Below are 24,988 nucleotides of genomic sequence, written 5' to 3' on the forward strand. Positions count from 1 at the left end.
AGTTTCCTACACGGAAGATATGCTGGCACAAGTTCAGCTGATAAAGGGAGCTCCAGGCAGCTAATAATCGATCTACTTTTCACGAAGCAAAAATAAAATAGCTTCCCAAAAGAGCCTTGCAGAGCGGTAGCAGCATGCGGCATCTGCTCAGTCGTCCTGTGGTGTTTTTCTCCGTTCACCCTGTGTTACTGAAATCTTCAACCACTGGAAATCAGGTCTCTCTCTTGCCTTTTGGGAGCAGAATAAAACATCTAGGAAATGCATCCATGACTTGGATACTGCTGTGTCAAACTGTGTCACAGGCTGTGTCTCAAGTGTCTTTATTTTTGCAGGTCTGAAAATGTAATGGCACATAAGGGTGCACTACCAAGTCTGAGGATTGTGGGTTGCTTAATTTGCCTGATTATGACTGCCCATAAAATCTGCCTTTGAAATTTGACTCTATTAAAGGCTTCAGGTGTTGTAAAGTCCTTCTTTATTTCTGTTTTATTTTCTCTGGTTATACGTGAGCATTTGCAGTGGTGCATCTGCAAGGTTCATAGCATTTTAATCCTGCACCAGTCTGCACTGAAACGATCAGTCTGCAAAATGTGCTCAGGTTTTTGTTCCCCAGAAATCAGAACAAAGAGAAAGGACTTTTCTGGAAAGGAAAATAGGAACGTTGGAAGATTTTCTGTACCCTTCTTTCAAATATTGCAGTGTCCTCAGGCTGATGCTAAACTGATGTGGTGGAAGGTTCAGCTGGGATGAAGGGATTTGATGTGGCTGTTCATGAAGAAATAAGAAGCGTTCCCGTTGTTACAGTGGTTTGATCTGCTCATAGCAGACGCGTAAGCCTGCTGCATTTCACTGGTCCCTCCTGGAAGAGCTGAGGGTAACGCAGAGCTTAGCAGCCAGCAGATTAGCAGTCAAAGCAGCCAGCAAGGTTTGTGGGAGCAGCTGCATGGAAAAAAATTGACTCACTTGGCTGCTGCCACATTTATCCTTTTGTGTGAGATATTTGAGCTTGTTTAGTCTGTGCAAGAAGCCTTTAGGAGGTGGTGATACGGGTTGGGCAAAAACTCAAGGAAACTCTAGCCTTTTTGTGGGGAAAACCTTACTAAAAGCCCTTCTGGGGGGGCTGGCAAAGAACAGCAGTACTGCAGGGGCTGCAGAAATGGCTCTTTGTCAATGCTCAGTCTCACTGATCGCCAAAATAAGGTGGAAACGGGGAGGGAGGAAGCAAGAGGGGAGATGGAAACAGAGAGGGGTCGGTTCATGCTGCATTCCACTATTCACCTTTTTTTTTTTTTTTTCCTGGATGATTCCTACTTTCCTGTTTTCAGGCAGAAACAGCAGGTGTTTCCTAAGCACATAATGGATCCATGGAGCAGCAGGCAGGGAGGCTTAGGGTTGGCAGAAGCACAGGGCAAAGCAGAGGGCAAAGGGCTTCCTTGTTGGGAGGCCATCGGTTATAGTTCAAGTGTGAGCAGGAGAAGTTCTGCTAGCAGGAGACCAGGCTCTGGACCATGTACCCTCCGCTTACAACCTGACAGCAAGGTATAGACCATGCAGCAGCCACTCAGGTGTTGTGCTTTGCAGGGGGGGCTGGGTGAAAGGGGACCTGTTTGTTTTTTTTTCTTTATTTTTTTATTTTTTTCATTAAACAGATTCCTATAAACCATTTAAAGGGAGGAAAAAAACATGACAAGCTGTAGATGGGGGGGAAAAAGTCGGCTTTACAATGATGCAGTTTAGGAGAGAAAATTTAATAGGTGGCTGTGTTCGTGTTTAATTACAATGAAATGTTGATTTTGATAAGGACAATTGATATTTATAGAAATCATTTTTAATGGTGGGTTAGGATACATTCAGGCTGTAACTACAAAACAGATCTGAAAGCACTTCATGTTATACTTGCCAGGCTAAAACCCTTTTCAAAACAAGCTTTTGTTTTACAGGTCAGGGTATTGTGTGCTTTTTAAGACTAAGAAAGCAGCTCAGGATTAAATAGTATCTTAACTTTATAGACTGCTTAACTAAATAATTTTGTAGCTGGGACTTAAAATGAATTTGCTTTTTCTTTTCCTTCTGTCGTTTTTTTTTTTCTTACTGTGTATCAAAAGGATCAGTTGTCTGATCAGAGTTGTTCTTGTCATAGCAGGAAAATAAACCATTCATACATAGTGCTTCAAAACCTGGAGGCTTTACTACAGCAGATCTATTATACAACAACGTTAGGTAACCGGTGATTTGGAGTTTACAAACAATATCTGGCCGATGATCTAGTTTGAATTTAATACTTGTACTCTGGCTTGCAAACTTAAATATACTGCTATTTGGAAATCCTCGAACAGTTTCGTTGCTGTCCATGTTTTCGCCTATCTCCTCAGTAACGGCATGTTTTTAAGGAGCAGGACAGTCAAAAGCAAGGTTAGATATTGCGTCCGACCAGGACTTTCCAGGAATTTGCTGTATTACGCCTCAAAATGGCAAGAGAACAAAACCTTTATAAAGAAATGCCGTGATGCCAGCAGGTTACTTATGCTCTCTGTGCCTATGGGCTGTGGGCAGGCTGACAGAAGATACTTCCTGGAAGGTATCTGCTTTTCCTCTGAAATAAGACTACGGTAGAGGAGAGTAGGGTACAGAACTATTGAGTAAGATGGGCAGTGCACTGGGAGCAACAGCTTTTATGCAACAAGCAACACAGAGAAGTAGTTGAGTTGTTATTTTTAACTTCCCATCAGAAAAAAAAAGTTGCATGCTGGCATGTATTGCTTAGGATTTTCAGGTTTAGGTGGTGTAGGATTTTTAAAATGAGATGGCATTAGTCGTCTCCCCCCATACTGACAGAGTGCCTGGAAGCCACGATGAGTCCAGCACCAGTCTGCTTGGCATTTCCATGCTGCCTGCTCTGAAACAAGGAGCCCATGCTCCAGGCAGAGCACCTGCTGTGTGGCTGGGGGTCCTGGGCTCCCTGCTGAGGTCCCCGATGGCAGGACAAAGTGTGTCGGCTCCCTCGGAGGATCACAACAGCCAGCCACACAGACACTGGAGAGCAGCATTCCCTCTTATCTCTGAGCTCCTGGCAACAATCCTGAACCGCTTTGATTTCAACAGATCTGTTATTTTGTTCTGGATTGTAATCAAAGCCTTTTTTTTTAAACGGAGAAAATGCCAGCCAGCCCAAGCTAGTCCTGATTTCTATTTTCAGCTCTGGCTAAAAACCTCTGCCTGTTTGTTCATGTGTGAAAGTAGCACCCAAAGTCTGCATAGTGCCAAACGCATCACAGTGAAAAGACTTGAAAATGGGAATGTTGATATTTTCCTCTCTGAGCTGTCGCAAGGCTTTGTTAATCGTTTCACAACGCTTTGAGGGATAGGGCTTGTGTGGTTTCTATCTCAGTAAAGAGTGCATCAGACACTGACAGTCCTAGTGCCATTCATATTTATATTCAGTAATGATTCAGACACTTGAAAAATCATGCTCAAATTACATGTTCTATAGCTCTAATTTCCTGTTGCTAACAAGGAAATGATTTGCAATTTCTTGTTTGTCCTCCTCTGTGCCACAGCCGGGAAGCATTTCTCAGTTACCATGTTGAATAGCACAAGTAAAGCTGCCTTTTTTTTTTTTTTTTGGTCAAATTTCTAAATCTTGTGGCTTTTTACATTTTTCTTTAAAAAATATTTCTGTGAATCTTAACATTTTTATGCATATGTACACTAGTATAGGATTTGAAGCAGATAAACCTCTGGGATATTCAATTAACTTAGGGCCAATATGTATTTATTTCGGTAGTATCGTAAGATTAGTTTATGATGTCTGAGAACTATGTTACATTCCTATTTTTCCTTCACAATCTCCCAAAAGCCTATAACCAGTAAATACCTACTCGGTTTCTTAGCATTGTTTATATCAAATGTTCACATTCTGGCTCTGCCTGTCTCATTTGTGCTCTTTCTCCTCCCCTGTCTTCCTTTTGCCTGGGATGAGGCTTTTTGTTCTTTATCAGCATTATTTCTTTCTGATTCCTATGGAAAAAATACACTGGGGGTAGTATGGTAGGAGTAGAAGATAGAAAGCCTACTTGTAGATAGGCAGTGGGCAGAATAATGAAAGACTGTATGAGACCAAGTATGCTTTACAAAGATCCAAAAGCAGTTTGGGATATTTTCCCAGAACCCATTTAGGCTGTCGCTTTAGTGTCTGAGCATATCAGTTTTAGCGGATTTATCTTCCCAGTCCCTCGCAACAAGGTGTAGGAATGCTGTTAGTTCGTTCTGATGAATAGAGAAGGGGGCATGGGTCTAGGGTTACGTGCAGGGCTTGTCGCAGAGATGCAAGCTGGTTCCAGATCGTATGGCCCAGGCTCCTTCCAGCCTCCTAAGTGAGAAAAGGAGCTAAACCTCTGACAGAGGAGAAACGTACTGCCAGGGGGGAGAAACGGGGGGAGAAACGAGCAGTGAGGGAAATACAGGTGTGTTAGCAGTCACTGCTTTGCTAATGGACTGCTAGTGAAAACAGAGACCTATTGCTTATCTCGTGAGGATGTAGCGGGGTAGTTCAAGCACAGCTGTTACTCGTTTGAGAGTTTATTTCAGTATCACAGAGTGGGTTGTGAGGCATTGGATCAGGCTGCCCAGGGAAGTGGTTGAGTCACCATCCCTGCAGGTATGCAAAAGACGCGTAGATGTGGTGCGTAGGGACGTGATGTGGTGCTAGGTTAACAGTTGGACTTGATGATCTTAGAGGTCTTTTCCAAGCTAAAGGATTCTGTGATCATGCCTCGGGCTGTGCAGTGCAGCAGTTTTAGGGTTAGCACATGGCTTGGTGGTGCCCCTCGGGTTCATTTGTTCTGTTCTGCAGGTGGGCATTTTGAGGGCTGTTTCTAGAACAGCAACAGAGTTGAAGCAACCCTCAGGCTTTGTTCACCTCCTGAACCTATGCAAACAGACCATCGTGCTTGTTCTATCTGCATGCTCACGAAGCTGGTCTATGTAGCACTCAACATACATGAACAGGAGTGATGTGATGATGTTGTTAAACTTTCTTCCCCTGCTGTCTTAAAACAGCTTGTCAAGGGGCTGCAGCAGGAGCTGAACCGGCTCTACACGCTTTTCTGCTCTCGGAATCCAGAGTTTGAGGAGAAAGGAGGGAAAGTCTCGATCGTGTCCCACTCGCTGGGCTGTGTCATCACCTATGACATCATGACTGGCTGGAACCCCGTCAGGCTTTACGAGCAGTTGCTGCAGAAGGAGGAGGAGGAGCTCGAAGAGAGTTGGATGAGTTACGAGGAGCAACGTTTACTTGAAGAACTTTACATAACCAAACAACGGTAATGCATCCACTTCTGATTATGAAAGGAAAAAAAAAAACCACATCTCTAAATGCTGTCCTTTGGGTGTTTCCAGAACCTACCATGGCTGTTATCTTCTGTGGCTGCTGTTCCTGTGATGATGCTGAATGGCAGTGATAAATGCTAAACTCAGGACTAAGCAGTCAGAGATAGCTGGCATTGCTAATAAGAGCTCTGAACCTATATCCTATGGGCTGTACCAAAACCAAACAAGTAGCTGCTGCGTACTGCCTGCATGCGCTGGGAGCTGCTCCTAGCTGGGAGGGAAAGGAGAAGGTCAGGCCGTTAGCCCTTAAGAGACTTGAGAAACACAGCAAAGTAGCTCGCAGGTGGACAGTGAGCTGAAATACTCAGAACCTGAGTAGTGAAATTCCTGTGTTTCTAGAGAAAAATGAGAGGTTTTCTCCAAGGAAAGCTCAGCTTGGAAATTGAGCTCCACCAGCTGGATTACAGATGTTGTGATTACTGTGATTGGGCTTAATGGGATTACTGCTCTGCAGCGGATCATTTACCAGTTTCTGCATGCTGCCATTTAGAAAGGTTAATGCAGTTCTGCATGCAAAGCAGCACTGCCTATTGTGGCAGATCGGATCTTGGTTTTGGTGCCTTACAGGTGTTGGTATGGATTCTCCGTATTAGGGGACGTTGTGATGTCTCCACAGTGTTAAGGTCCCTTCCCTGTTCTAACCTGGATTTCAAGGTGCTGTGAGGCCCTTGTAAATAGAGAATCTAATAACAGGAGCTTGAGCTTCAGTCTTTCAGTGGGAAGGCGAGGATAAATCATGGTCACGGTTCTTTTTGGTGCCTTATTGAAACCTATCTTAGTACTGGTGGCACTTGGGAAGCATTAATATAGTATCAGATCTCTTGGAGTGCTTGAAATCAGTATGTGTGTAATTAGAGATTGGTACAGAACATCTCTTAACAGCTGCAAGGCTGGATAAAGTGCAACCTTTCTGAGAGAAGGGAAGTAAGAGACCAAATAATCTTGCCTAGTGGTAAAACAAGCTTTCAGGCATGTTACTGGCATGTGAGTAGTGAAAAATTACCATTTTCACACTTACAGCTCTTTAGGCGTTCACTGAAGTGTTTCAGGTTTCATCCGTGGTAATTCAAGTACCATTTCACACAGGCACTTCTGTAACAGATAAGAGTGGCTCTCCTGTCCATGAACCACGTTAGTGTCGTGCAGTCTTAACTGCTACAGGATGCCAGTTCTGTATTTTCTGTCTTCTGGATTTCTAGTGTTGTAAGGTTGTCAAATATGTAATGGATTTCTGGAAATACTTATGCCTGAGTAGGGTGTGTGACAGCATGTATAAATATTCTACATTGTAGAATAACATACACAGAGCATACGAGTTTGTTTATTGGAACCCTTCGACAGCAGTTCACAATAGTTAAGAATTCCACATGCCTTCTTTTTTTAATGAATTAGGTTTTTTAACAATTTTTTTTTTAATGAATTAGTATTCATTAAAGCATACTAACTTTTTTGAGAGTACCACTTTTCAGAAAGCTTTAGCTCCAGACTTGTTTCTTCCTAATCAGGATGACAGAGGTTAAGCTTAATGTTTTTGTTTGTAAAATGCTTTAGGAGAACTTGAAGAGGTTTTTTTTCCTGCTCTGAAGAGGGCATAATGCTCTACCTATATAGGAGGTGTTTTATATTGTAGCTGCTCTTTTTTATTATTATTATTTTTGAATTTATGCTGACTAGAAGAACAAGTAAATGACCTTTTTTCATGATAGTTGAAAATGTGGGACGCTGTCCTCCGGATACTCCACCACAATATAGAACTCCATAATGCTTGGGCCATGGGGTTTCCTGTGGCTCTGGTTAAATGAAGCAAACAAACAAAAACCAGCTGATTTGGGTGCAAAACCACCAAGGAAGCAGGACGTGAGACACCTGCTCCTGAGGAGGGCAGATAGCCAAGTTCTTGGGGGTGATGAACAAGGAAACTGTCATGTCTTGATTGATTCCTCCTGTTGTCAGAGAAACAGGATTTCACAAGCATTGATCTTAATCGACTGGACTGCCTCAAAGGAAAAAACAAACAGCACGGTCACTCTCTTCCTAACAGACAAAACTGTTGGACCCTCCAGGAATGCCTGTTTGGATCAGAGAAGTTAGTGCTATTTTTTATTTTATTTTATTTTTTGTATCTCAGAAAGATCTTCTTATTTTCTAGGTTGAAAGAAATAGAGGAGAGGTTACAAGGCTTAAAGGCATCTACCATATCGAAAACACCTGTCTTAAAATTTAAGGTATGTATGTCTAGGTTTTTACTAAATGTTCTGCTTGCAGTAAAAGTGCACTTGAGTTATTCTACCTTTTTTTTTCCATGCCCATAGACATAATGTTGGTAAAAGAGTTTGAATGTGTATGGATGTGTGTAAACATGTTACTATATTCATTTATTAAATTTTATTACAAATATGTATGTTTACATGTAAATACATAAGCCAACGTATAGATTGTTACATTACACACACGCACAACCATGTGGGAAGGTAAAAGTCATTTGGCAAATTACAACAATCATGTATCATAAAAATTTTCACTTTTATTTTGTCAACTAATCCATTTTCTTTGGGGACTACGTCTAACATGTCACACCTCTGAGCAAATCTGACTGAATTTCCTCCAGCAGTGGATTTTCCTTCCAAATTACTCTGGTCTGACAGTTAGGACAAGTTACTTTTAGTCTCATAAAATAGATTGCTTCCTAATCGGCTCTGTAAATTGCTAGGATTTCATGTCACCGGGAAAAGACATTTTCTAGCTTCTTCGTGGGATACACAACACTTTGTATTCGCTCTACTATATCCTAAAATATTATATTATAAAAATGTGACATGATAGATGAGAAGAAAATAGATCATTGTTCTTAACTTGCCATTTTTCTTTCCTTCTGAGTTCAGAAGCACTTCCAGAAGCCAAGGTCAATCCTGAGCCATGAAAAAGAGGAAACTAACCATAATTCAATTTGTCATAGCCTTCTCATTTTTATCACGGCTTAAAAACACATGTTGTGCTATTATCTCTACCATCAAAGAAGCTGAAGCCAGACTGATACTCCTTTAGCTCTGTGCAAAGATGACTCCTCACTCAGCTCTGCTTAAACTGAAGATTTCTTTGAACAGATGCTTTTTAGAGGGAGCAGGAAGGGAGGGGAAAAGAAAGGTGGAAGAAGAGAAGACTGTATCAATCCAAATTGCTGCTAGGTATTTTTCCAACGCTATGCATCTTTTTTCTTACCCTTACTAAAAGAAAGGCATTTGACTTCTTTATGCTAGTGCTCCTAGTGTAAAGCAGTGCTTTACACTGGTGACTCCCATTGCTTGAGTACTGTGCTGGAGACAGACCTCAAGGGGAGGCGAGGAGACCTCCAGGAGAAGAAGGAGGCTTTCTATGAATCTGTGGCAAGGGGCCTCTGCCAAGGGAGGATTTCTACAGGATGACATTGAAAAATGATTGATTGCTCATGAGCAAGCCAGTCCAGCTAACTGAGGGTGACCACTAGCTTGTTGAAGGAGAAGGAACTGCTGTGGAGGTACTGACTAGTAAGCACCTTGGCTCTTTCGTGCCAGACCTGAGCTCTAGATGGTCATGAGTTACTACTATTCAGGGCAAATGCTTGATCCACAAATTACTTTGGTCTGTGCCATGCAGGCGACTGGATTCTTTGGTCCCTGATCTCCTTAGGCTGTATTGCACAACCAAATGGGTACATACGGTTGTAATGAAAAGGATTAGCCAGAATATAAAAGCGTGGGGAATGGTGCAATACCTACCTCTTTATGACTCTGTGGTTTATGAAAATAAGTGTTGTAAGGTGATTTTCAGTCACAGTATGGAAGGGGAGAGCAGGATGTACCTCAGTTGCTCCCTAATACTGAAATGGAAATTAATTTAAATCTGGACTTGTTAGTGTGCTGGCCCAAAGTGATTCATGATTCCTTAGCACTTCTAATTCACCTGTGGTTACAGAAGCTCTTCCAGAAGAAGCTCCAGCTAGTACTTCACCCAGTGGTTTTTATGTAGCATCATCTGACAGTGATGTCAATGTTGACAAAAACAATCACAAATTTATGTAAGATACTAGTGTTTTACCACCTGTACAAGAATTATGAGTGTTTAATAGGATGCTGATGTGCAACCTTACTGGAGAGGAGGAAGACTTTAAACTGAATATAAAAATGTGCCAGAGTAATTCAGCACGCAACAGTCCAGTCAAATTCCCCATGTAATACTGATGAATTCCGTTCTCTTTGTTAAGGCTGCAGAATGTTCCCGCGCAAAGGAATGGGTAGAGACTGCTGGAGAGGTCTGTATTTCCTCTCTGTGGGAGGAAATTTGGGATCCTCCAGGCTAAAAGGCAGAACATAAACATAGACTGTAATTGCCTTCTGTCTCTTCCATTTTAACTTCACCACTGAACATGTTCATCTATCCCCCACACTCATTTACGCACAAAAGGGCTGCGCTGTCTCACTTCTGTTGTCTCATTCAGCTATTTTATTTTTCTTTTCGTTCTGAAAAAACGTCAGTCTTAAGTTGAATGGCTGAGTATTTGGCTCAGCTTCTGCTTAACATAAAAATTAATTATGACTTCTGCTTATGAATCATAACCGGCAGAAAAGTGCTATCCTGAAAGGTCATGTTCTTAAAAATTGCTTCTCTGCTCTTAAACATTTACAGTGAAGTATATGTGAAGTGCCTCACTCCTGCTTCGTGGAGAAGCATCAAAATTAATAGATGCTTTATAGAAAGATTTTAGTCCTCTGTTCCCAGCAGGTTTCATCAGATTGTGGTCTTCTCTTCAGCCACTTTGCAACAGTGCTAGGAGTCTAATGGCTGCAATTTAAAGGACTTTATTTTTGGAAGACTTACTTTCGATTTTTAGTGTGTGCTGCTTTGGTATTGATCTGTTGCCACCCCTTAAAGTACCCTCCGCTTGGTACTTTTGTCTTTGTAAACATTTCCAGAGGAAATGAGAGAGTTGGAAGATCACATTGAAAGGCTTGCACATGTAAGAAAATACACAGCAAAGAACACTGTGGTCCAAGAAAATGTCATCTGTCTGTGGGTGCTGTTAATCTTCTGTTTACCAGTAGAAACAATGGAATAAAAGCCATGTACCTTGTAACCATTGCAAATATTTACCTTCTGAGATTCTCGCCTAGTCTGTACTTGCCTAAGGTGAATTCATGAAAACATCTTTAAAATATCTCCTAGCAAGCATTAAGGTGGCAGTCACTTCCTGATTTCTTTCTGAAGCAGAAAGACCGTAATCGTGTACTCCAAATGCGGTATACGGGCATATCAGATGGACAGGGTTAGAAGTTACTTGCCCAGTTTAAAGGATTACACAGTGAATGTCTGTTCCTATTGTATTTAAAGATGAGAAAGCTTTTTGTCCAAACTGCAAAAATGTAAGGCTCTTTGTAAAGTTTAATTAAAAGAAAGGAGAGCTGCTTTGAACTAGGCTAGAGTAATAATACAGATGACAATGAGCAGTGCTTTGCAGCGTATGACATTGAATAGCTTTACTGAAGACCTAGATTTTTTTCTATTGAATTGGGACTTGCGCGTTCTTTTGGATGGAAGAGGTGGAGTACCAGCGCCAAGTAAGAGGAGGAAGAATGTGTTGTTCAGGGCTGGAATCTGATAGATGAAACAGACCATTATTTCCACACCCTCGCTCCATGTGCTGACATACAGTGAAGGCGTGCGGGAATCCAAGTATTCTCCACGTGCACTTAGCAGGAATTAAGTCATTTCTCTCGCCAGTTCAGCAGCAGTGCATTGATAGTTGCTTGGTTGTAGTGCCTTGCAAACTGGCACTATTGGGAAAGTTACAGCGAAGTTCTGATAATGGTAAAATTAATCTCTCGTATAAGAAAATATTCTAAAGGTTAAAAAGTATCTTTGACTTTTGAAAATACTTTTGACTACAGAGTTTTACATTTGATGTTTCTAGGAGACGATGTCTGAGGATTGGTAATGGGATACGAAGCCATTCACCTCTAGGTCACTGTTGAATCCCGGCCCAGGTTGGTAGTGACCAAAAGTCGTTACCACTGATGCATGTTCAGTGACCTTTGTCAGATGGGTTAGTGGTTGCAGTCCGGATTCACTCAGCTTGCCTCTCAGTGCTAAAGGCAGTCCTTTCGGAGCAAGTCGCGGTAGCTTTGGACAGCAGGGGAGTAGCCTGCAGGGTAGCTCGGTGTGCTGTACCTAGGTAGTGGTTCCTAACGCGTGATGTGGTGGCACTTTTGACAAGCACCATTCTGTTCACTGAACACCAGATATTTTTAAGAGGTTGTACCAGCCTGCACACGTGTGTGTGACTACCGTGAGAATTCTGTGTGTTGTCTCTAATACTCGGTTTAGCTTGCATTTCTACTTCCTTGATGGTGTATGTAGCAAAATGTGTCGTGGAATACTTGGTGAGGGTAAGATCGAGGAGCTGTGGTAGTCTTTGGAAAGAGAAATCAGACTTCAGTCTTGTGAAACTCATCACATTTCCTTAGTGTCTTCCAAATTCTTCTCACTTTACCCCTTCCAGTGTTGGTAGACTTGTTTTAGTTCAATTATCCAACTTGTTTTTCAGTTTTTGAACTATGCAGCACCACAACATGTAATAACTCTCTTCTGACAGCAAAGGGAAATGGGAAACATAACCTGTTATGTTACACTATGTATGTTATAGTGCTCTTCCCTGTTTTGAGTTACTAATACTGTACAAGTCTCTTGGTTGTGAAACAGAAATCAAATCCAGCCATGTTAGAAAGCATTAATTCCCTTATTAACGTAGATGAAATCTCTCCTTAGGTTGAGAATTTCTTCTGTATGGGATCTCCATTAGCAGTGTTTTTGGCATTGCGTGGCATCCGTCCAGGAAACAGCGGTAGTCAAGATCATATTCTGCCCAGAACAATTTGTAACCGCTTACTAAATATTTTTCATCCAACAGATCCAGTGGTGAGTTGTAATTGCAGTTGCAAGCTTTTGCCTTGAGTGTTTTTAAGCATCAGCTGTGTGATAATATGTGATCTTCAAAGCATGTGAATCAACGCAAGTATGTTACAGCACAGGAGTGTGTCTTTATTAGTATTGTATAACTGTTGAATATTTTCTACAAATAATTGCCTTAAATATCATGTACCTCTTTTTTCATATTAATAAGGTTAAGATGTGAGAATACCCAACGTTTTTTGCAAAGACATGAAATTTCTCACTCTAGTTCCAACTTTTATTTAACTTACTGACTTCTATTAAACGTCATATGTCTTAAGAGACTACTGCTGTTAAAAGAAACGCACACAAGCAGTTTACAAGGTACTGAAGAAAATCAAAGACTGTTTTCCCAAGGGATCCTTGAATAGTAACGGATTGTTAGAGGGTGGGATAGGACTTGGGAAGGAAGTATTGGTATAGCTTTGCCATGTCCTTAAGCTCTTCTATAGGCAGACAGTATTCGCTGTTATCAAAGGCAGGATGTTGGGCTTCTGATCTGTATCGCCTCGGCAACTTCTTTGATGGTAGTCTGATTTGGGAGTTTCACGCTTGCTGTAGAATAGTAATTTGGGGATACTTTTGGTTTTAAACTCTACCTGAAGCTGGATATCTTTCAGCTCCAAACACGCTGGTTCTTGCTCATCTGATCTTGTTCAGCTCTAGCAACTCCAAAAACAGAATTTTCTTGGGACACCTAGGATGACTAGTCAGGATGCAGTCAGCAGGCCCACTCTGCAAGTAGTAACTCTGCTTAGTTCTAAGATAAATAAATGCAGAACCCTTTTCTATAGCTAAGTAAACAAGAAAAGTAAACAAAGAAAAACAAAGAATCAATAGAAAGTGACTTTTTAATAGGCATACAAATGCCCTTCCAGTTCATGGTTTGCACAGGGATCAATGAAGATTTATCAAACAAAATGTTCACATAGTTGGTTTTCCACTCTGTTTCATTGTGCAGGATCAGTTTAACTTGTGTAAAGTTTGGTCTTTCTAAGCATAATGACAAACATCTGTTAATAGCAGTTTTTGTGTCAGTAAACGGGTAATAAAGCTGTTGCAGAAAAATATGCAAATGTGTGTGTATAAGCAATTGGGCAGCTAATGTATCTCCCATGCAGTGAAAATAAGTGAACCAGAATATAATGCCATTATTCTGTCATTTTCTAGGCTTTACTTGTTACAGATATTTTGGATTTGAGGTTGGTGAAGACTCTGTATGGGAATTTTCTTTAGTATTTTCTCAGAATTTTCTTTTCTGAATTGCTCTTGCAGGCCTATAGGTTAGAACCTTTAATTCTGAAACACTACAGCAACATTTCACCTGTCCAGATCCACTGGTACAACACTGCAAACCCTCTACCTTATGAGCATATGAAGCCAAGTTTTCTCAACCCAACAAAAGAACCTACCTCAGTAACTGATGGTGAAAGTGCTTCAACTGTACCAAGCCCAACTACTTCACCAGTCATGGTTCGACGCCACTATGGAGAGTCTATAACAAACATAGGCAAAGCCAGTATATTGGGTAATTGCTTTGTGTGTTCTTTTTTAAATAGCATCTTCTTCTATAGCTTCACTGCTCTGTGGTGTGGTGTTTAAGGTGCAACTGTCAGCAAGCAATTCCTGGCTATTTTTAGTGTTTGTTCTGTGTAGGTGTATTGCTTGTTTTAATCCAAACTAACATTTACTTTGAAGTAAAGATAGTTTACATAATACACTGGAGTCAAGTCTTGCAGGGAGAGGATGTGGGTCAGGGAGTTTATGCTATTGCCGCCTTATTGTTGTCTGGCTTATTGAGGTAACATCCTGGGGGTTTAATAGTTTCCACTGTACTTCATGGAAAAATGTTTTAAAGCTTGTTTTGTGACTACATGTTCTGGTATTGACAAATAGGAGAAAAATCACTCCTTATAAAGTATCACAGTTCTATTTAATTCATGATTTTACCAAGGGAAATTCGGGCTGCTTAGTTATGAAGTCTGTCCCCTTCTGGCTTTCCGATTCAAAATAAGCTCTGATTTAGTTAAGATTAAATTCACTTTCACTGGAGCTTATATTTGAGCACACACTTGCAGTTTTTGTTGACTCAAGGACTTTCTTTAGCTCTCTATGTGAGATTTGGAAGAAGGTTAACATGACCTAGTGCAAGGAATCTTTCCAATCTAATAAATAGTGTATAAAAGCAGTTTAGTCCTTAAGTAAAAATACACAATGTTCCAAAGCAGTGTTCTCTCACAGTACACTGCTTTTTGCTGTTTTACTACAGTAACTTTAATGTCTTGTCCATAAGGTGGCAGCAAAGTCAGGAGAAAACAACACAGATTTGTTCTTAACTTTTATACCCTTCTTCCTGAGCAACCAAAATAGTCCTTCTGAAGGATGATATAGCATTTCTAAATCTCTGTAAGGGTTATGTCCACATAAGACCCCTTAATAAAGGAGTGTCTTAAATGTCCCGATGGGATCCTTATGTTCAGAAAGTACTACCATTGTTATAAAACATTTGTCTTAGTCTTCAACTTTTTATGAAAGAGGAATTACAACACATCCTTAAAAAGTTCAGAAGTGTTATTTTGTATTTTTGTTCCCTTAACTACAGTTTCCAAATTATAGCCTTTGCTTGCACACTAGATTAGTCTCATGGTAAGCAGTGTACGCTTAAGTCAGATAAGCTGTTCCCACCCTAGAAAAGCATGAATAGTGTTTTCCGTCATTCAGCTCTAATTGATGGGTGCTACAGTGACTTTAATTTGCAGTTTGATTTAGCTGCTCTTGTGCTTGTGTTTGTGTTTTGTTTTTTTTCTCTCCGTGGTGAATGCAGGAGCTGCGAGCATCGGGAAGGGCCTTGGAGGGATGCTTTTTTCAAGATTTGGTCGATCTAGTACAACCACCTCACAGACACCTGAGGCCGGGAAAGATGGAGCAGAGGGGGACGACAAGAGGGCCACTACTGTTGGAACGCCGCCTTTCTCACAAAGCAGCTCAGGCTTTCTCGAACCCACATGTTAGTGACTAGTCCCCCTCACATACCCTGTGGGAACAAGACCTTCAGTAGGCTGCATGTGTGCGTTGTGGGAGGTTGGAAGTGCCATAACATATGCCTCTATTTAATTTTGTTGGTTTGCTCTAAAATGATAAAAATTAAGTCTGTTCTTTTTGAATCTCGTAAGACAGCAATGTGCGTTTGTTGCTAGGAAGGCTAATGGTTTCTTGGCTGCATGAGGCAAAGTATCTCCAGCAGGTCGGGAGAGGAGATCCTTGCCCCATGCCCAGCACTGGGGAGGCTGCCCCTGGAGTGCTGGATCTGGTTCTGGGCCCCCCAGTACCAGAGAGACCCAGGCATGCTGGGGAGAGCCCATAGGGCCCCCGAGGTGCTGAGGGGCCTGGAGCATCTCCCTGTGAGGAGAGGCTGAGGGAGCTGGGGCTGCTCGGCCTGGAGAGGAGGAGGCTCGGGGGGATCCCAGCAATGTCCATGACCACCTGCAGGAGGGAGCCGAGAGGCTGGAGCCAGGCCCAGAGGCCCCGGGCCCAGCGCAGAGCCCCGGCGGCTCCCCCTGCCCCTCAGGCAGCGCTGCTGGGCCGGGCGGGTGCCGGAGCCCTGGCACAGGCTGCCCAGAGGGGCTGGGGGCTCCTCGGGGCCAGCCGCCTGGCCGTGGGGCTGGGCACCCTGCTCGGGGGCCCTGCTGGGGCTGGGTTACTCCATATGAACCCTGTCAGCCTCAGCCATGCCGTGATTCTGTGAAGGCTGTCCAAGGACTGACTTTGTTCTCCCTGTTATCTTTTTTCCTCTTAAAAGAGGTTTGTGTATTTGTGTCTGTTGTGTATACACACACATATATGTGTGTATGAGTTACAGCTGATGAGATCTGTACATCAGTAGTTCCTAGACTATCACTAGGGAAAGCAAAATAATTCCTGCAGAGAATCCCGCTTACCATGTATCATGAAATGGATTTTATTTAAGCTTGCCCATATATTTGCAATTCTGAAGCAATCTATATTTAAAGGCATTTATGACTGGAAACAGAGGCTGTCCTTGTCCTAGCCTGAACCACCCGGAACATAGCGAGCAATTTTAGCAGATGCATTTTTTTGGAAAAATATAGGTACTTCCTTTACCCTCATACTTGATTTTATTTTTAAACTTCTCATTGCAAGGCGGGGCTTTTTGCAATCTAAGCAGTCACAAGTATTAGCACTGTTGTATCTTGTGATAGCATTCACATGATACATTGCAGGCTGTTGATCGCTGCTACTTTCAACAGATAACCTTCCTGAGTCAGTATTGAGGACAGAAACTTCGTTTTAAACTTAAGGAAATTAAACCAACGTGACGGCGAGTATTGTGGAGCTGTTGATTAGGTCCTTCTGCGGGGGTGGCACTTCAGGGCCTTCTGCACAGTTCCTGCATCCCTCTCTGCTGCAGCCCCATCCCTGCTCCATAGAAGGAGAACGTGGAGCAGAGGCCAGCGAGGCTGCAAGCAGAATGATGCAATCCATGGCCAAAGTGTTCGCTTCTGAGAGAGCGGCCGCACGGCTTGCAGTGGGGTTTGGCTTCCTCCCAAGCTTCTGTAATGGAGACGGGGTTGGTTGGGGTGTTTTTTCTGCAGAGAGACTGATTTTGAATACACGCATCTTAGTGGAAATGACTGTGGTTGTCTCCTGGTATGCAAAGGCTCCGACTCCCTCTCCTTGCTGCGTTTGGAAGGCAGTGAAATGCTGCTGTGAAAATATGAAGGCCTGTCATTCCCTGATGCTGCTGTGCCATGACTGCGGAGGCAGCGCTTGTGTGACGCTCCATTTATGCGGTCTTGGAGCCAAGAATTAAAATTCCTTGAAATTGGCTTTGATAAATAGCTACATTTTTTACTCAATATGGGGTTTTGGCTTTTGTAGCTAAGCAGGCTTTTAGTTTTGTCCTTTTCATTCTATTGCTCCTTGTAGAGATTTTCTAACCACTAAAGTGCCTTCACAATAGGTTAGCCATTGGCCCAGTTAAACACGCAGTGAAAATTACTTTGAATGTGTTATTAATCAAAGCAGCCATTGAAATGAAAGGATAACTGCTGAAATGTATTTGGAATAATCTGGAAATTAAAAGGGCTAGTGCAATGTAGGAACTGCTCGATTTCAGAAAGGGCATGTAGTATTGCGTGTAGTCTCCCTGTACAGCTGCTAGAGATGCAGAAAATTTGTTTATTGCTGAAAGTTCTGAGCCATCCACATTCTGACAAAGTTTCCCAAGGGGGTCCCAACGTTTCCTGGATACTTCGGTGTAGTTATCCTAAGGAGCGTAAATAAATGTATTTCCATCATTACTATGTGGAAAACAGACACTTAAAAAAAATACCAGATTTTTCCAAGCTTTTGGTTTGGTTTCTGTTTTGTTTTTTTTTCCTGAGCTACTCATAGGTCAGGTTTGTGCTACATGCATGTACGTTAAAATGTATGTATGTGTTTTTAAAAATTGCAGCTGATTTATATGAGCGTACTGTTAAATGTGAACACAGGGGTTGTGTGCATTTTATATACAGCAAGCAAAACCAGAACCTAAGTCTGAGAGAAAAATATGCAAGGACTTCTTCCACTGACATACAGTTCTAACGACATTTCTGTTTCTCGTTCAATTTCTAGTGGAACTGGAGCACAGGATTGATTTCGAGCTCAGGGAAGGTCTTGTGGAGAGCAGATACTGGTCTGCAGTCACATCACACACTGCCTATTGGTCATCTCTGGATATTGCTCTTTTCCTTCTAACCTTCATGTACAAGCACGACCAAGATGATACCGACAAATCCAATTTAGACGCTATTTGAATTTTTGACTGGGTATGGGGAGGGATGGGAAAGGAAATTTTAAAACGAATGGCACAAAACTGATGTCTTACTGTTAAACTGCAGTATGTATGGCATGGAGGTTTCAGGTTTAAGTGCATGTTTGGATTTTTTCCTGTTTCTAAAGAGCAAAAATGATTTGTATTTAAAAGCACTTTATAGTTTTAAACATTTTGCAGTGCTTAATTAGACCTGAAATTATTCCAAATTCTTGTTAACTTTGACTGTATAAAGAGCCGATACAATGTGTAGCATCACGTAAGCACAGTTGTGCAGTGTGCTTGGGTGACATACTTGTTAATGACCATAATTGCTGTTTAGTTCATTAAAGTATAAAAGATTAGTTGATTAAAAAACTAAATTAATTTCCATTAACAAAATATATGTTCCTTACAAACCTAAAACTGCCATGTTCTGATGTTTTATGTATCAGTAAATAACAAACGGTGGTGTCATTTTTCTAGGACTTTATTCAGCTCCACATCCTATTGTCCACGTTACCATTGAAAGACCATTCTGACTGCTGGCTTCTGAGGGCATATTATACGTGACACATTTAGAAACTAATGCTGAAAAAGCATGAAGCAAATATTTGAAAAACTGTAATTATAATTTATTATCTCTAACTGTTTCATTTTATTCCAGTGTATAAAACATTACTTTTTTACTGGTTTCTTTTGACATAATTTAAGAACCACATTTATTTTCTACAGTGTTAAGACTTTTTCTCAGAAATACATATCTTTGTACTACTACTCAAATGAATATATGGACACTGTGGCACACTTTAAGTATTTTTTCATTAAAATAAATATTTGTGGTTTCACACAAATTACATTAGTCACCTTCTTCTCAAAGGTAAGTAACTGCTTTGCTAGGCCTCTGCTTTTTAGGCTCCAAGCGTTTTTCCAGAATATATGAAGGTTTTGACCTCACATTAGCCTTGGTGTGCAGAGGATCCAGCTGTCTTTTGCCTGCCATTATTAAATGTACATATGTGTGTGTTTGTATAAAGTTGTATGCATATATGTGTGTATATATATGTACAAGGAACCTATCGAGAGGAAAGAGAGCAGCATAAAATAAACTTGGTGAGGCCTAAGAATACCAGAACTTAGATTAGATTTGTATCTGAAAGTAATTCAGGAGTTGTGAAGAGAGAAGTGTCGTGATGAAAGGAAATAATCTCCAAATGAAACACTAAAAGGTCGTTGCTGAGATTTTAAAAACATGCAAGGCTCTGGAGAAGAAGTGTCAGATGTACGGCCTCAGAGCTGCCTCTGGCTCAGGTATTTATGATCTGTATGGCACATTTAGAAGCTGCAGAATCTAAACTAATGTTTAAAAAAAATGAGGCCGTGGTGTTGGTGAATAGCTGTGTTCTCAGTGTAAACAGATGTGCTAACATCAGCCCAAAACAGCAGACAGCCTCAGCCAGCGGTTAAGAGATGTGGAAACCACCCAGGCTTCCCGTCCTGAAATCCAGGAGGGAGAGGGCGGCTCTTCTCCCAAATAATACTGCTCAGGCTGTTTCTTGCCCCAGGCCATGGTGCAGTAGGGAAGGAATTAGGCCTGTGTGTTGGGGGTATGGATTTAGGAATAATTATGAAGAGATAAAGACTAAAAGGGGAGGGGAAGGGGGGGAGAAGGTGACAGAAACAGCACTACGATAAATGCAGTGAAGTAAAACTGAACAAAGGTGGGTGGCTGGGTGCTGTAAAGGACAAAGCATCAGTGTGGAACTCTGGAAAGAAATCCTTTTGGCCTCGGTGAATTGTAACTCCAGTGTCTGGCACGTTTACCTTGGTTGATGAGCAATCATTAAAAATTAAAACCAGCCCTTTAAGAGAGGGAAGATTGACACCTCTGCTCCAGAAAGCAGGCTTTTGTTTACATTACTGGTTTTCCAGATAAGTTGTTTAATTGACTCTTCCTAAATAGGAGAACTCGAACATAAAAGGAGAATCTCCTTTTATATTTAGAGCACGCAAAACATTTCCAAATGTGTACAGTCTGTGCTTCGGTACTTTGAGTTGGATAATGTCACGGCTGTGCTATCCCCTTATAGCACTGCATCGACGTTAGATCTCTTTTTCAGTGCTGTAAACAAAAGGGGCTTAATTCCTGTAATTCTTGTGGTCTGTGCGAACTCTGCCGTTGTCCAGAACGTGTTGCAGATTTATGGGATAGCAGTTTCCCCCGCATCAGGACGTGCTGGTGCTTGCTCACTGCTCTCCCTGTAAGGGGTGAGGTCCCTGCGTGCCTGCTGTGCACCTCTGGGTAAAGCAGGGAGAAGTCCCCCAAAGTCCCCCACGAGCTGCTGCGAGAAGGCAGAGGAAGGACCAGGACCTGTTCATCGCGTTGCATTTTTTTCTGATTTAGTGGATTATGACTCTGTTCCAACTTGTGACTTCATGAAGCATCTACTAATCTCTGAGCTTAATTACAAAGAGAAAGCATACCTAAAGAATAAATGGGAATCTATTCTAAAGTGCATGCGAACACATTAAGCGTGCTGTAGGCAGGCTTTCATCTTTTTAATTCTCAGGAAAACATCTCTTATCCTCTTGCTAAGATGAAATGCTGTATGGTAATTGAATTTTGAAGTCGTTCGAAAAAAAGGTTGCCCCGTTTCTCTTCTGCGGTGCAACACATTCAAGTAGAGTCACGTCTCTGCATGCTAGAGTCTAAATTTCATGCTAAAAGCTTTCTGGTCAGATGGTCCGCAGCATAATATAGAGCTGGAATGTCCTGGCTTCCAATTACTGACTTGTTTTCATTTGCAAGAACGATGTTTAGCTTTACAAGCTGTGTTGACTGGTGCTTTTTCTTGAGAAACTAAGATAAGAGAAACACACTGCGTTGTTGTCTGTCTTCTGACAGATACTGAGCTGTTTTCCGAAAAGTGTCCTTGAGTTCTTTGTCCAAATTTGACACTTGGAGGGTTTTTTGCTACGAGGTCATTTTTGCAGATGGTCAGCGCGTTTTTTTTTTTTTTAGCGCTGGACTCCATCCCTTTCCTCCTAACTCTTCTGCCGTGGCTGTGCCCTAACATCACATCCCCTGTATACGCTCCCCTTTCTTTGTTTGCCACTGTTTCTGGTGCCAGGGACCCTTTGTTTTATTTTCCCATGACAGTCTAGCTGGCCACCTTCAGCACTCGGCTCAGCTGAAAGATGCGTCCCGTTCTCATGTCTATATCACACCTGGCTGCCGCCTCTTCCTCCTTTATGACTCGGTTGTCCTGGTGCTCCTTTCCCATGCCACTTGTCAGCAGAGCTGAATGTGCCCGTAGCTAAATGGGTGGGAATTATTTATTATTTTTTTTTCAGTTCATTAATCCCTGTCAACTCTTTGCAGTTAGATAGTTAATGTCTATCAGTGCGCCCTCTGCCTAGGGAATTTATTTCAAATTTCATTCCATTTCCCATTTTTCTGTTGGTAGCTTGGAGCTGAGGTTTCTGCCTTCACATTTTTCTGCTCGAGCCGGGCTGGAACCGAGCGGCGGTGGGGTCAGACAGGGCCATGTCCCTGCTCCTCACCGTGCACCTTCAGCAACGGTGAGGGGTTCAGGAAGCTTTCACACACCAAGACCCGGTAACATGCTTCCATAACGTCATTTTCAGTTTTCCAAGCATTATCTTACTGGCTGCTCTTCATCTGCAGTCGTAGTGACCACTTTTGGTTATTTCACCAGGAGTCCACATCTATTGTCTTTGTTGACCTTGTGAAAAGCCTAAAAATCTTCCAAATGTCACCTGTGTGACAGTTATTTTCTGGTTTATTGGATGGACGTCAGTCTGGCATTCTTTTTGTGCACTGCATTTGGACTAAATTTGATAATTGTTTTCCACAAAAGCAAACTCTTCTGGTTTATTTTTTCCCTCCCTCTTCCGCAGTTTTTTGTTCTGTTTGTTGTTGTTGTTGTTATTTTTTTGTTGGGCTTTTTAGGTTTGGGTTTTTTTTTTTTAGTACAGCTTGTCTCCTACTCATTGCTCTCAAACCTCTTCAGAAGCCCTCCGTTTTCATTTCTGCTTCGATTTCAGTCCCCTGGAATCGAAGCTTGCTTCGAGGCAGTGCTTGTCTCGGCATGGCCTGTGCATCCTCTGGACTTAAAAGTGCCGTGGAAGCTTTGCAACGCGCTTGAAATCCCAGGGGCACGTATTGCTGTCATGATCTGGGAGACTTCTCCGAAAGCCGAGCGTCAGCAGAGCCCAGATGGATGTGTTTAGCGTTCAGGATGGGTGTGCGCGTTCTCCCTCACCGTCACTGCCATCAGTCAGCTTCGCTCGGCGCCTGGCAGCATTTGTCCTCAGAGCATCACCAGTGAGCAGCAGGTCGAGGCTGGCCTCTCCAAAGAGGGGTTCCCCAGACTTGGTGGGATTCCCCTTTCCCCCTTGGGGCCCCCGTTTTGCTGTATAGATGTCACAGTTCTGTGTTGCTCCACGTGCTGTTACAGACCCACTTAGAAAGGCATGCGAGGCTTCTGATGCTGACAGTGCCTTGACACGGCCTCCTCTTCCCAGGAATAAGAGGAGGCGTCTAATATATGGGCAGAAATCCCTGGCTGTCAAGCTTTCGGGTCATCCTGGAGGCCAGTGCTCTCTGGGCCCTTTAGAAAGCAATTTCCAACGCCAGCCGTTTCCACTGCACTGCCCTATCTGCCGGGCTGCAGCTGCAGTCCTTTCTTTCCAAAAAGCCCCTGGGTCCCCAGAAAACCCCAGGAGTCCCAGGAGGCATCTTGTGGGCTTGAAAGCTTCAGTGACTTACCCAGGGAGTTCTCATTTGACAGTTCTGTGGGCATCTGCCGCAGATCTGCTCCTTAAATACGTCCTTATGTATTAAGGACATATATATAAGGACATATAAGACATATAAGGATATTAAATGTATATATATATAATATAAGATATATGTTTCGCTATGCCCCTTGGTAAGAAGGTCTTTGACTTCCAGCTTAAAACAGGCTTTTCAAGCGTGTTTCTGCACCAGAACATCTCGATTTTGGGGGTTTAACTTCTTTCTGCAGTTTATACGAAGTCTCCCTTAGCTTGGTGTTTGAAATTTATAATATCTGTTTCAAGTAGAAATGACTTAATTTTACCAAGTGTCTTACGAATCCAGATTTCTCCTCTGACACAGCACCAGTAACGTGGCAGACCACCTCAAGAGGCCCGTGTGGTCCTGGCCGTGCTCCATCCCCGCCAGCCAGCTCCCGGCCCTGCTGAAACAAAGAGCTGCCCTCGGGTTTGGTGACGTTGGGATCCTGTTCCGAGTCCCCGTACCTGTTCCTGGGTGAGTGCCTAACATCGCGTTAGGTGGTGCAATAAACATCTCCGGCACGTCGGCTGCCCACGTGGGCGCATTTCCCACTGAGAATCCCTGAAAATGGCAAAAATCTCTGCGAGATGAAGATGAGCCCTCTGAAACACGCGAAAATGTTTTGTCTTTCCACCTTTTATCCCTGGGCTAAAGGGCCAGACGAGGAGCACGCACGTTTCCAGCCTAAAACTGCCAGCGTCCTCTTGTGCTAACTTCCCAGAATATTAAATACTGTGGGACCTGTCAGAAATGATTTTCACAACTGCAATTATTTTTAACTGATGCTTGCGTTTAAAAATAACCTTGAAAGTACTTTCAGCCTTGCTAGACGTGCTTTCGGGACGGAAATGGTTAGACCTAGCTGCAAAGGAGGACGGGTCACTTCCAAAACAAACACTGCTCATCTCCCCGCTGCCGTCTTACCGGAGCGCACCGAGGGAAGGAGAGGGGGGGGGTTGTTTTGTGGCGGTTGCAGAAAAAAAGAGGGCAGAGATGTTCCCTCTGAAGATGCTTGCTCTGCTGTCACGGAAGAAACCTGCCACCTCCTCGTGCCGGGGAGGGACCCGCCTGCAGCCGGCGGTGGGAGGCAGGCGGGAGAAGCAGCAGGCAGGAGCAGCAGCGATGAAATCAAGGCAGGGCTTGGCAGCAGCCTGATGCCTATCAGCCGGCACGTGCTGAACACGTCGCAGCTTGATGCTCCCGGCAGGAGCTGTGGGCGCAAGGCGGAGGGAAGGGAGCTGCTGAGCCACCCGACCAAGGGGGGGCTCGGTCCCAGGTCTGGAGCAGGCACCCTGCGGGGTCCCCGGGGACCCTAAGCATCCTTCTCAGCCTGTCCTGATGGTTACGGGTGCACTGCCCCTTCCCAAGGGGAGCAGTGGGGCTGCCATCCTGCCCTAGCAGCACACAAGTGTCTCTTCCTTCACCAGAGCTGCATAAATTGGGACGCTGATGGCTGAAGCAGGGAGGGACCGCTGCGTCCCGCCAGCTTCCCACCCGGCACCGCGGGGCTGCTTTCTAGGGATCGCTTCCCTTCCCTTCCCAAGTCGCTGGGCTGACCGCGAGTCGCGCTTTTGACATCTGCATCCACGAGGGCTTGGGAAAGAAGCGCTGAGGGCTCGCCGCCCCGCGCTGCCCTCCCTGCGGTGAGGTTTGGTTCCGAGCGGCCCGAGCCAAGTGGCGGTGCCTGAAAACATCTGCAGGCGCAGTCCTGTTATTCCCATATTCTGCAGCGCTTCCTATTCTTTTGATTAGCTTCAGGGCAGCATCCAGCTGCCCAAGGAAAAGCAAGAGTGTAAGGATGTTGCAGCGAGCGTTTCGCCAATTTTTTTGCTGCGTGTCGTCATCACGATGGCATCCGCAGCCTTCTTGGATTTACGATTTACGGTGACGCGTTCGTAGCCTTCTGTGGAATACTTCTGGGGGAAGCAGGAGCTCTGGCTGCAAGCTGTGTCTGGGTAAAG

The 24,988-nt window shown here is 43.2% G+C and overlaps 1 protein-coding gene across 4 annotated transcripts in view; it reads left to right on the plus strand.

Annotated features, from left to right (window-relative positions):
• DDHD1 (DDHD domain containing 1) overlaps positions 1-19,038 on the plus strand; it is a 66,509-nt gene extending 47,471 nt beyond the window's left edge. For all 4 annotated transcript variants that reach the window (XM_083836770.1, XM_083836771.1, XM_083836772.1 and 1 more), the window contains 6 exons: positions 5,059-5,321; positions 7,538-7,613; positions 12,187-12,336; positions 13,645-13,897; positions 15,194-15,376; positions 18,007-19,038. In XM_083836770.1, coding sequence (XP_083692896.1) covers positions 5,059-5,321; positions 7,538-7,613; positions 12,187-12,336; positions 13,645-13,897; positions 15,194-15,376; positions 18,007-18,188 — 1,107 coding nt within the window. In that variant the 3' untranslated portion in view covers positions 18,189-19,038. The remainder of the gene's footprint in view (positions 1-5,058; positions 5,322-7,537; positions 7,614-12,186; positions 12,337-13,644; positions 13,898-15,193; positions 15,377-18,006) is intronic.
• Positions 19,039-24,988: the final 5,950 nt, after the last annotated feature.

This window comes from Anser anser, assembly GCF_964211835.1.
Source record: "Anser anser genome assembly, chromosome: 5".
NCBI classification, from domain to species: domain Eukaryota; kingdom Metazoa; phylum Chordata; class Aves; order Anseriformes; family Anatidae; genus Anser; species Anser anser.